Source organism: Nesoenas mayeri (genome assembly GCF_963082525.1).
Source record: "Nesoenas mayeri genome assembly, chromosome: Z".
Taxonomy (NCBI): domain Eukaryota; kingdom Metazoa; phylum Chordata; class Aves; order Columbiformes; family Columbidae; genus Nesoenas; species Nesoenas mayeri.
The window spans coordinates 25,942,679-25,955,364 of NC_137542.1; the positions used below are offsets into that span (position 1 = coordinate 25,942,679).

General features: G+C 35.3%; 1 protein-coding gene across 3 annotated transcripts in view; it reads left to right on the plus strand.

Moving 5' to 3' along the window:
• Nucleotides 1–12,686, plus strand: part of NAA35 (N-alpha-acetyltransferase 35, NatC auxiliary subunit) — a 28,729-nt gene that overhangs the window by 6,648 nt on the left and 9,395 nt on the right. For all 3 annotated transcript variants that reach the window (XM_080361943.1, XM_080361945.1, XM_080361944.1), the window contains exons 5-16: nucleotides 983–1,057; nucleotides 2,331–2,498; nucleotides 3,338–3,404; nucleotides 4,096–4,139; nucleotides 4,744–4,794; nucleotides 5,627–5,710; nucleotides 7,502–7,616; nucleotides 8,108–8,286; nucleotides 9,316–9,375; nucleotides 10,407–10,513; nucleotides 10,746–10,812; nucleotides 12,375–12,473. In XM_080361943.1, the coding sequence (XP_080218069.1) occupies nucleotides 983–1,057; nucleotides 2,331–2,498; nucleotides 3,338–3,404; nucleotides 4,096–4,139; nucleotides 4,744–4,794; nucleotides 5,627–5,710; nucleotides 7,502–7,616; nucleotides 8,108–8,286; nucleotides 9,316–9,375; nucleotides 10,407–10,513; nucleotides 10,746–10,812; nucleotides 12,375–12,473 (1,116 nt within the window). The remainder of the gene's footprint in view (nucleotides 1–982; nucleotides 1,058–2,330; nucleotides 2,499–3,337; nucleotides 3,405–4,095; nucleotides 4,140–4,743; nucleotides 4,795–5,626; nucleotides 5,711–7,501; nucleotides 7,617–8,107; nucleotides 8,287–9,315; nucleotides 9,376–10,406; nucleotides 10,514–10,745; nucleotides 10,813–12,374; nucleotides 12,474–12,686) is intronic.

A 12,686-nucleotide genomic window follows, 5' to 3' on the forward strand; every position in this document is an offset into this window, starting at 1 on the left:
AGCACAACTCAGCATAACTAATGTTTTCAGTCTTTATTTAAAATAGTTTTTTTTTATTTTTTATTTTAGATAGTTAAGTGAGAAATAGCTTGTGATGTTTACCTTTTCATTACTTACATTATCACAGTGACACTAATTCTTCCAGTGAAAAGTACCGTGAAATTGTTGGGTATTGATTCCTTATATAAATGCATTTTTAGAAATGTTTTTTCAAGTCACCATGTGCTTCCTCAGAGCACATTATATTAAAATGTTTTGGTTAGTCCCTCTATAAGCTGAATGGAAACAAGCTTCCTAAAAAAAGCTGAAAGTAACACTTCATGAGATTATCCATTCATTAGCATTGAACAGAAGCTAGCTAATTTAACAACATTGACAGTACAGATTAACTTTTGGTGCATGGTCAAGTTAAATCGGTGGAGACAGGTTGAAAGACTTCCTATTATTTTGGAAAAAATAATGCACTCACAGAGGAAAGAATATTTTTTACGATAGACCTTGTTTTGAATGGACTCAGAGAATTATGTGTAAAATATTGGCTAAGTCACGTAGAATGTATGCAGAATTGCATACATTGGACAAATAAAAGGAAAGAAATAGGGCTGCTGCCTTTTTGGTCCTGACCTTGGAGGCAGTAAAACTTCACAAGTAGCTGCAGTGTAAAAAAGCAGTCTTCAAAGAATGGGTCCTGCATATTGTTCCTTGTTCAGCTTTTATTATGATTATACATACTGTTTTGTGATTTAAACATTGACAGTTAACTCTTATTGGCTACTCGTAAATCAGAAATTTTATTTTAGCTTTCTCTTTGAGCAGCTTTCCAGAATTTGAGGCACATAATGAAGCTGAGCAGTAAAGCTAACGGTATACATGTGTTCTGAAGTCTTAACCAAATTGTAATTTCCTTTTTGGCTTTACAAATAATACGTATTTTGCCTGTAGGCTTCCATAGCTTTTAAGTTTCTTTTCTTTGTTTTTTAAGGATGGCACCATTAAAATAAAGGATCTCACTTCACCTGAGCTGGTAGGAATAATGGATACATGCTTTTGTTGTTTGGTAAGAATTTATTTGCTCTTAATATTAGATTTTTTTTTTGCTTTCAAAGTATAATCTTTTCTATCCATTAAAAAGAAAAAAAACCAAACAAACAAAAACAAAACCAGAAAAAAAAAACCCAACACACACCCCAAAAAAATCAAAAACAAAACCAGAAAAAACAACCAGTAGAACTCAAGAAGAAAAGATTCACCAAACACAAAATACATACTTATATTTTAATGTCCATGTAGATATTTGCATTGGCTGTTATAAGAGGTATAGTTTTGATTCTGGGATTTTTTATTATAAGAAATCATTATGGAGGAGAACCGGTAGCATTTTGAATAACATAAAAAGGTTTTGTAATTTGTGGTTTTTAAATGTATGGTGCCTGGTTGCCTGCTGTGTATTGGTGTTTGTGTTGGCAAGTGAGCGTGCAGTAACCTACAGTACTTGTTGCTCATTTCTCTACAGCCAATATTGATTGAGCTGACAGGGGAATTTTTAAGAAATAAAAAAAAAAATACCTAAATCGATGTAGAAAGGAAATAAGTGAATTATCAGTTATTTGTTAATTGTGATATTTTCTGTTTATGTCTTAATTTCATCAGTAAACTACACAAATTATTTTCAGTTACTCTTTAAAGTGATATCAATAAAATTAGTTTGCTTTTTAAAACAACAGGTAATATTAATTTGGTCAAAAAAAATATGTGTACTTGATAGACATAATTCATATTCTTCCCCTCCCACTCAAATACTGACTTTTTTTTGAAAAGTGAGAGCAGCCATATTAAAAATCTGATCCTACTGTGTTTTATGCTATTTCAAGACAAAAATAATGGTTTAAATTTCTGAAACTTTTCCTGTAGCTTAAAGCATCATAAAAGCAGTAGATAGAAGGATCGTGAAAAGAAGCTCTAAGTTGTAGAAAAAAACATGCACAGTATTGCTGAGTTGTTTCATAGCCAATTGCATTTTTCATTTGGTATTTATATAGAGGAACCTTTTGAATCTGATGGTCTCTTAAGTTAATACCTTGTCTAAGTCACAGAAATTAGACCTGAACACCAGAATTTGATAGTGTTCTAGGGTTTAGTACCTTACTGCCTGCAACAGCCAGCAGATGGATAAAGGTTAAAGGCTGAGAGAAATTCTCCTTCCCTTCTTTGCTACATGGAAGGTTGCTGTGATAGGGACCACTGAAGCACAGTAAGATGAAAAAAGAATGTAGATATAAAAATGTGGACTTGGATGTCATGAGTAAAACATTTAATGCTCTTTTCCCTAGATAACATGGTTGGAGGGACATTCCTTGGCACAGACGGTATTTACTTGCCTTTATATTCATAATCCAGACTTCATAGAAGATCCTGCTATGAAGGCTTTTGCTCTAGGGATCCTGAAAATCTGTGATATTGCCAGAGAAAAAGTTAACAAAGCTGCTGTTTTTGAGGAGGTATGTGTTTCAGTATCTTCTATGCAACATTATACATAGGCTCCATAATGCAAATAAAACAGTGTATTAGAGAGATTTATTACTGTTTGATTCAAGGATACTGTAGGAGCAGCAGTTAATCCTTCTAAAAGTATTAGACTTGATCTCTTTAAAATGTTTTCTTCAATGAAGGTGTTGCATGCTCTTTTCTGTTTTTTGCTCAAATATTGGAGTTACATAAATATTTTACTGAAGAAGCAATGCAAGTCTTGTGTCAAATGAAATCAGTTTTACTTGAGGTTTTCTTCCTGTTCATTTTTTTTTATTTTTCTACTTGAAATAACCGTGACACTCTTTTATCTGAAGTGTCTGTCCAGCAGTGGAATCAGAGTCTGGTTTTCTGTGCCGAAGCAATTTTTATTTCCTCAGAGCTTGGACTAGTCCCTTCATATTTACTATATCTAGAATTGATTAAATAGTACTTGGCATTCATAGTTCTTGTAACATTTTGGTAGGGTGACACTTGATGAAAATATGAAGGGCATACTGGTATTAAGGATTTATGCAGAAAATAATTACACCAAGCTGGATTTGGGCTGGAAAGTCACCCAAACGAAGGTGTATTCAGTTATACAGAATGGAACCAAACTGTTATACTTTATGTAGTTAAACAAAAACACCCCAAAACAAAACAAAGAAAACCACACAAAAAAACCCCACACACACGCAAAAACAAACAAACAAACAGAAACAACAAACCACCACAAAACAGACAAAAATAAAACCCTAGAGCCCAACTGGAAAATGTAACTACTGCTCTTTATATTTCACAACCTACTGCTTTGATTTTTATTTTTTAGGAAGATTTTCAGTCAATGACTTATGGATTTAAAATGGCGAACAGTGTGACAGATCTCAGAGTTACAGGTACAGTTTGTGCTTTCTGTGTATCTGTCTAGCTAGTGTCTTTCTCTCAACCGAACCTAATGAATTAGTACGAATCTCAGGTGTTAAGGTTTTTTATTAGTCCTGTGAAAACTGATGGCTTGATAAAAAGAGAGATCAAATTATTTTTCCTTGAAGAAAAGGTTCAGCTGTTTATTTGTGAAATGCCTGAGCAAGGAAAGTGCGTTTAGCTGTGCCAGCCAAGTGGCCACATATGAGCTCATCCGGGACTGAGACAGATAAAAACCATTGGAAAGTGCATTGCTTGAATTCTGCTTCTCTGCCTTGGAGCTTGTTGTGATCTAAACAGATTGCTTTTGAGGAAGAAGCAATCTAGTAGTTCTAAAGCTATGGCTACATATGTTGTTAGGTATATACATAAGTATATATTTTAGTACACTTTTTGATACATACTTGAGCTTTCCCTTGATTTATTTTTAGAAAATTTGTGAACACTTAAGCTTTGGGTCAGTCAGTCTATACCCTCATTTATCTATTTTTGCAAGACATCTCCACTGTCAATCACAATAATATTTTTTTGTCTAATCTTTGGCTGATGGGTATGTAAAACACTTCAAAACTTGATTTTTCCTGCAAAACTTTTTTTCCTCTGAGTGGTGTAGGTGTACCTAGGAATGCTTCTCAGCTTTTAATTGTGCTGTGACTTCTCTAGGTATGCTAAAAGATGTAGAAGATGATCTCCAAAGACGAGTGAAGGTATTTTTCTCATGTTTTTCCTGTAAATTATACTTCAAATTTACTTAACATAGGCTTGGGGGAAGTAGTTGAATTATGAAGAATGGAGCAGCTTTGTCTTTTAATGGTGGTGGTTTTTTTTAAGGACTGCCACAATGGTTTGTGTAACATGCTGGTAGTTTGCCTTCTAGCTAAAGATGCTGGAAGTCTTCAGACCTTTCCAAATTCTTTAATAGTTGCTTCACTAGTAGTAGGTGGAAGCATGGTGTAGAAGGTAACACTAGGCGGGGCAGAAAAACCGTATGGATTTCATTTGTGGCTTTTGTGCAGGTATACTACAGGATGTTAAAGAAGTCACTTAATCGTCCTTTACTACAGTTTACAATATAAAATGTTTGTACAATTTCCTCATCTATTTGCAGAGTGGGCTGAGATAGGAATCATTGCTATAGGAGAGTGTTGGATTATTCAGGTACCTAGATGATATATTAAGAAGGTTTGAAATTGAGAACTGATTTTTCAGGGTTATTTAATGGGTGGGTATTCTGGAGAGGGTAAAGGGATTTTATCGGTAGCTTCCATTTGCAATTTTTAATACATTATTGGAAATGCCTTTACTTTTCAGAGCACTCGAAGTCGACAAGGAGAAGAGAGAGATCCAGAAGTTGAACTTGAAGTAATTAATTGTTCACTTTTTTCTGGATTTTGTGGATTAGTACATCAATACTTTAATCAGTAGTTATCAGCTTGTGAGACATGTGTCATGAGTGTTGCCATTACTGTCATATCTGAGCTACTCTAAACATGGCCCTGAGCATATACCAGGCTAGCAGGTAGACTTTTGTGCTGCCATTCTGGATTGTTGTGATTGTTCTGGATTGATCCCAACAGCAGAATAGTGGTGCTGCTGCAGTTCTGCCATTCATATGCCTACCTCTCAAGAAAAAGCCATTAGCGAAGTAGGTGGTCTTATCTGTCTTCTACTTTCTTCCCTCAGTTCCTTCCCAGCAGCTTTTAGTAGTGCTGGCAGCCTCACTGTCCAGGGAGAAAGTAGGAAGAGAAGGTGAAAGCAGTGTAGCTCCTTCCAGAAAAAGTGGTAATTGAAGTAGTTGATGTTGTTCGTTTAGAAGAGTGTGAGTTTCCTTTACTGGGAAAGGTTATTTTCTTCAGAAACTATTTTAAACATAGATCTTCAAAAAAAAAAGAAAAAAGAAACGGTTTAATAATTTCTAGTTGTTCACTTAAGCTGAGGTTTCAATGGTATTTGCATAGGAGATAGCTATACAGTCGGTGATTGTGCTTTACCCAAAGTATTGTCTTATTTTTTGTGTTAGTGCTTCTCTGATAGCAGTACAGATTTCTTCTACAAATTTGATAACTTTTCTACAAAATCATACCAGACACTGTATTTTTAAGACTAGGGACCATGCCTCAATAAATCAAATTTTTAATAAGTTTCAGGATTTAATGTGTATTTCTGAGTAATATGCAGTATATTTTTATGACAGCATCAACAGTGTTTAGCTGTGTTCAGCAGAGTCAAGTTTACCCGGGTACTGCTGACTGTTCTGATAGCATTTACCAAAAAAGAGGTACGTTCATTTGGTGTTTCTGTGTTCGCATTGTGATCCTGTGAATTACTTGTTTTTCATTCTGTAAGGTGAAGCGGTTATTCTGTAGCTTCTGTAGATTTGAATTGATGTTGCTGCAGATAAAGTGTTGGATAGAGCCTTACAGTGGCCACCATTCAGGTTTTGTTCATTTTTAAAGAAAACACAGAGAAGGCTAATAGCTGACATTACTATGACCTTGCAGGGAGACAGAATTCTGTTTATTCTAGAACACTTAAAGAAAAATATTTATGAGTTCTGGATTACTCTGTTCACACCCATGAGCAAAACTTTTCTTCCTTGAGTTCAGTCCCCTTCTGTGGAGTTACCTGACAATGGGCAACGTTTTTTTCCATCTCTAGAGAATTGTTAGCTCTTCCTTTTGTGTGATATTGAGTTTTTGTCTACACTGTTTTCATCTGAGAATGTAATGGCGTTCCATGCAATTTGCCTGTTTTTTTTAAATAAAAGATTTCCTAATTGTTGAGTGGGAAAGGAACTGCCTGTTCTAGGGTAAGAAGAAAGAATCACATGAGGCAAAGCTGCTTTTTTTCAAGAGCTTTGTCTTTATACAAAGTATCTGTCTCTTGGTTATTGTTATTTCCATTTACATAAATAAATAAACATTTTTCTTGCTTAAGTGGCATGGAGTCTTTCCCACATATTTTGCTGTCAGAGCAGCTGTAGACAGCTGCTTGATTAAATTGAAAGTGACGTGCATGTATCACTGATAGACATCAGTGTTGAGGAAAAAGTGATTGGATGGTTGAGAGTAATTGCATTCTGAGTATAGCCATTAGTTATATCAAAACACAAACTGACATGGAAGTGATCTACACTGACGTACAGCCAAATTCTTTGTGAACTGCAATGAGTTAATAATCTGTGCAAAATCAGATAATCTTAGTGTCGTTTAAGTCAGATTATTTAAAGTAGAAGTTATTTACATCATGGACTACTTTGATTTGAATTAGATATGCTTAGCAACTTACTATTTTAGTAGATTTGTGGATGCTATAATACATTAATGTGTATTACTCAGAGCTACAGATCTTGTTCAGCTTCTATTAGATCTTCAGAGGTCTTAAACATCTTTTCTAAAAGGAGTCAAGTTTAATTTGACTTCAGATTTCAAATATTTCAAGTTCCATCAGGAACTGTTAGTCCACTGTTTTTTAAAATAAGATTTTAGATTTTATGGAGAGCTATTTTGAATGGTACCCAGTTTGCTAACAGATCTGGAGTCACAAGACATAAAAAAATTCAGCATGTCAGCAGATCATGAAGCAAGATTTCTAACAGACATCTGGTGCCTTCTAATGTTATATAGTGATTTCATTTTAGTCAATAGGTTGTGTTTTGTCTATATTGTCAAGAATTCTACATTTTTTTAATAATAGGATTTTCTTCTTTGCAGTTGAGTTCTGCCTCATTCGGCAGAAGAGTTTTGTGGCCTTTTTTGCCCACCCTGCCCTCAGTCCTCCAAAAGCAAAAGTAGAGGACTTTTGTGTAGTTTATACTCAACTTTCAGTCATAATTATTATTAAGGCTTATCTTATAGAACAAACAGTGTACTACTACTAAATGTATGTATAGGTATGTAAAATATAAAGAACAATTTATAGCTCAAAAATCTATTTGGTTGGGTTTTTTTTCAGAACTGGTTGTGTACAAACTTTAGAATCTTGATATTCTTTTTTTCTGATACTAGCATTAGTTCTATAGTCAAATATGTTGAGTCATAATTTGAATAACTTGTTACCTGCCTTTCAGACAAGTGCAGTTGCAGAAGCTCAGAAACTAATGACTCAGGCAGCTGACTTGCTTTCTGCCATTCACAATTCATTGCATCATGGTATCCAGGCACAGAATGATACCACTAAAGGAGGTATCACATTTTAAAATTTTACCTTTTTTTTTTTCTTTCTTAAATATGCCATGTTGATAAACTTTAATATCTGCATATATTTCTAAAATAATTATTATTTACTTTGAACCTGTTAGAGGTTTGCATTGTTTGATCCTAATTTTATTTCACTAAATGATGGTTCTCTGGAATACAACAGTGCCGCTTCAATGCCAGAGATAACGTGAACTTTTAATGAAGTGTATTGCACTTGAAATCAGTGTATATGCCGTTTTAAAATAAGGAACACCACTTCACTGTCTGTACAGATATATGCTGAGGTGTTGAGGGTTGGGATTTTTTAAATAGCAATCATTGTTGCAGTTGGGTAGTTGGTGTCTCTGGAAGTTAAATGTTAGTTTAAAAGTTCATTTTGGCTAACTGAATAATTTGTATTATACTTTAAAGCTTGAAGTGAGTTTTGAAAACTCAGCTAATATGCAGCTTTTCTGTCTCCCCTCCTCCATTACTAGATCATCCTATTATGATGGGCTTTGAGCCTCTTGTTAATCAGAGATTGCTGCCACCAACTTTTCCTCGATACGCAAAAATAATAAAAAGGGAAGAAATGGTGAATTATTTTTCCAAACTAATAGACCGAATAAAAACTGTATGTGAAGTAGTCAACTTGACTAATTTGCACTGTATACTGGTAAGCATAAGTATTTCTTATTTATAGCCAAAAATAAGATCTTAAAATGTAACTTGCAAAAAATCATTCCATATACACATACTGAGCTGTGCATATTAATCTTTTGATGTTTCTCATTGTTATGTGCAGTTTCACAATTTGCTGTTTTTCCTGATACTTAATAGTTTTCTTTTTTTGACGAAGACCTTTTCTCCTCTCAGATCTCCCATTTTTCCCCATAGCCTGTTAAATAATTATACATGTTAATGGCAGAGTCCAATCAAGTTGATTTCCTTGTAACTCTTTATTTGGTTGAAGAGCTGCATCTACAGTAGCAGAACATCTTTCCTTGCTATATTAATGATTTTTTTCAGCTTCAGTAAGCAGTATTCTGCATATGTACCTGTAACATGAGAGAACACTTAATACATTTTTGTTTAAGCATGTAATTCCCTGAATAGCTCTAAAGTTAAGCACCTTCTTATGTTATTTCCTGAATAAGTGTTTTTCTCAGTTACTGCCTACATTTATTAGAAGACACTTAAATGCTTGAAAAAACTCGTTACCATATGTCAGTTTGAAGATCAAGGAAAAGTCTTTGGTCTTCCTGTTAAATTGATTAAACTAGTGTTTGCATGAAGCATCTGGCAACAGTTGAACATTGTGGTTTTGTTACATACCTGGTTCAGTTATGTTGTGATTGTAACAGTTTAATACTATCTTTTTTTCTATGCTATCATCCTTCTAATTATTGCATCTGAAGAAGAAAATTCAGAAACTTTTTGTTCTGTTCAATTAAATGTAATTTCGGAAAAAAATAGAATTTAGCTTCATAACGTGTTCTATTTTGTTCAAATTATTCATGCTTTCTTACAAGTTGTATAAGCTATGCTGTGTGTATGTATGTGTGTTTATGTGTAAGAATTACAGGCATATTTACACAATTGTGTATGTGTGTATATATAAAAATGCAAGTATGTTTGTATAAATATATATTAAAAAATTGGCATATTAACCTGAATTGTCTTTTTTTTCCTAAATGTAAATTAGGATTTTTTCTGTGAGTTTAGTGAGCAATCACCATGTGTTCTTTCAAGATCACTGTTACAGGCAAGTCCCAATCTATGTCTTTGAATAAAATACTTCTGCATTCATTGTAAATATGGATTCATAATCTTGTTTCAAATATTTAAATTATTTGTGTATCACTTATTAAGTGGTAACAAATTTTCTGGAGATACTTAACTATTAGGCATATGGGGGCTTATATTCTGATCTAATTTTTTAAAACATTTTAAAATAATGTTGCTTAGATCATCTTAGTACATGCCAGTTAAAACAGGAAGTGTTAAAATATTTTTTCTGCCATAGAAGTGGGCCTGTACATGCATTTTTGTTCTGTTCTGTGCTGCCTCAGTTTGGGGCTGTTGTTTGTATTCATTGTCCCTGTTTGGACTGAAATTTGGGTACAGACTGCTTCTATTGCTACAGCAGTAAAACTGATGGTTAGGGCAGAACAGGTTACTACTTCTCACTGTTTCATTTAATCTTGAAAGTATAGAATATAACTTGGCAAGTAAAATGTTTTCATAGTGTGTGTGTTCTGACTTTCTACGACATGTGTTTGTCCAATCCCTGTGGATGCCTGACAGTATAGTTTTTTCCTGCACCTGCTGGGGAACCATGTAGGAAAGGGACACATGACTTGTGGAGGAGAGTGAAATGAACATCAGACACAACCAATGAAAGCTATAGAATCTATAGGGGTAGAAAAAGCCTGCATTAGTCTGAAGAATTACCTTTATTTGCCTCCAGGGAAACCACATAACCTATTTTATACTGATTTCAGAAACATCTATCTGATTAATCACCTTTAAAAGTCCAAGAAATAAAATGATTTTGCATGCATTGTCTTATGCAAATAATAGGGCAATAATGGCGATACCGGAGAAATGACAGATCCTGACATGCCTCTATTTCCAAGTCTGTAGCATTGTAGCTAGCTGAAACATTTTAATTCTTAAAGCAATCTTACAAGTTTCTGATATAAAATATGTACTGTAAGAGCTGTCTATTAATAATTTCTAAAGCATTGCTTTTAACTGAAAACATGTTTTTAAAAAGCACATTTTCCCTTTCAGACAACTTTTCTGGTAGATAACAAAAAGGTGTTTGGCACTCACCTCATGCAAGACATGGTAAAAGATGCTTTACGGTCTTTTGTCAGTCCTCCAGTACTTTCCCCGAAGTAAGTGGATCTTGAGGTTACTTGCATGTGTTTACATGTCTGATGTATAAATATTTCTGCTTGAAAAAATAAGGACAAACCTATAAAGAATATATACATTTTGTACTTATAAGTACTTAAGTATGAAGGAGTGACTCTCTGTTGCTGCACCCATGTTTCTTTTTTAATTTTGTGGTACATAGACTGGTGACATTTATAAACATACGTATGTATGTGGATATTTTCCTTTTAGGTGTTGTCTTTACAATAGTCACCAGGCAAAGGACTACATTGATTCCTTTGTGACACATTGCGTTCGGGTAAGTGTTCATTCCAGTTACAGCATCTCTGTGTGTATCTGAGCACTTCCAAGATTTCCTTACTTTTGAAAATGAGACCAGTTTTTTTAGATACATGACATGAAGGCAAAATTGCAAAAGTTGACCCTCTTTAAATGGTGACACTTTTTAAAAAGCCAGTATAATCATTGCTGTTTGTTTTCTGTATTATGCTTCCAGATATCTCACTAACATTTCACTTTATTAGAAATCTGCACCTACTACCTCTTTAAAGGGTAGCTTCATGTCACAGGAAAAATGCATGCACTAGTAAAACCAAAAATATTTTTAAATTCTCTCCAGTTTGAAATGTTTTAAAATTGTTTTAAAAGATTTAGTTATTGAATGCAGCACAATTAAAATATAAGAAAATCATAAAATAATAGAATTATTTAGGTTGGAAAAGACACAGAAAATCTTGGAGTCCAACTATTAAACTAACACTGCCAAGTCCACCACTAAACTACATCCCTAAGCACCACATCTATGCATTTTTTAAACACCTCCAGGGATAGTGACTCCACCACTTCCCTGGGCAGCCTGTTCCAATGCCTGACAACCCTTTCCGTGTAGAAATTTTTTTCTGATACCCAACCTAAACCTCCCCTGCTGCAACTTGAGGGCATTTCCTCTCATCTTGTCACTTGCTACTTGGGAGAAGAGACCAACACCCTCGGTGCTACAACCTCCTTCAGGTAGTTGCAGACAGTGATAAGGTCTCCCCTCAGACTCCTTTTCTCCAGGCTAAACAGCCCCAGTTCCCTCAGCTGCTCCTCATCAGATTTGTGCTTCAGACCTCTCACCAGCTTCATTGCCCTCCTCTGAACTCTCTCCAGCACCTCAATGTCTTTTCTGTAGTGAGGGGCCCAAAACTGAACACAGGATTCAAGGTGCAGCCTCACCAGTGCCGAGTACAGGAAGACAATCCCTTCCCTAGTCCTACTGGCCACACTAGTTCTGATAGAAGCTGGGGTGCTGTTGATCTTCTTGGCCACATGGGCACATGGATTTAGGCATAAGAAATATCTCTCTTACCCCAAACATTCTGTTCTGATCAGATTCCTAAAGTTGCTTGCTCAATTTCAGGTTGACTTGTGTGGAGAGAAATGGGCTCTTGCATCTTGATGGGCAGTGGGCACAGGCTGAAGCATAGAAGGTTCCATCATATAAGGAGAAACTTCTTTACTTTGAGAGTGACAGAGCACTGCAACAGGCTGCCCAGACAGGTTGTGGAGTCTTCTTCTCTGGAGACATTCATAACCCACCTGTACACATTCCTGTGTGATCTGCTTTAGGTGAATCCGCTGTAGCAGGTGGGTTGGAATAGATGATCTCCAGAGGTCCCTTCCAACCCAAACATGCTCTGATTCTGTGATCACTCAGAGAGCTTGCTTGTCTGCTAGCTTGCACTCCCTAAGGAGCCGTAAGGAACCCACCTCCTCATATAGATGTATTAGACAAGTGCCTAAATCAACAGAATAGTACTTCTCCCGTAGCTTTAAACTTGTGTCGAAAATTTCAAACTACACTCTTGTTTCTTTCAGCCGTTCTGTAGTCTGATTCAAATCCATGGACACAACAGAGCTCGTCAGAGGGATAAACTGGGTCACATTCTCGAGGAATTTGCCACCCTTCAAGATGAGGTAATGTCCTAGGCAGCAGGCCAGCAAATTTTTCTTTCCAGGTATATTCCTACTGGAGTGGAGCATGTGGTATTAGATTCTAGATGAATGAAGTGACTCCTTTGTCCTAAAATTTTTAGGACAAGGATTCCTAAAATGCAGACCGAGAAGTCTGTACTATGCATCCAAAGACTTCCTGTTAGATCTATTGAACTAAAAGATGTTGAATTTTTT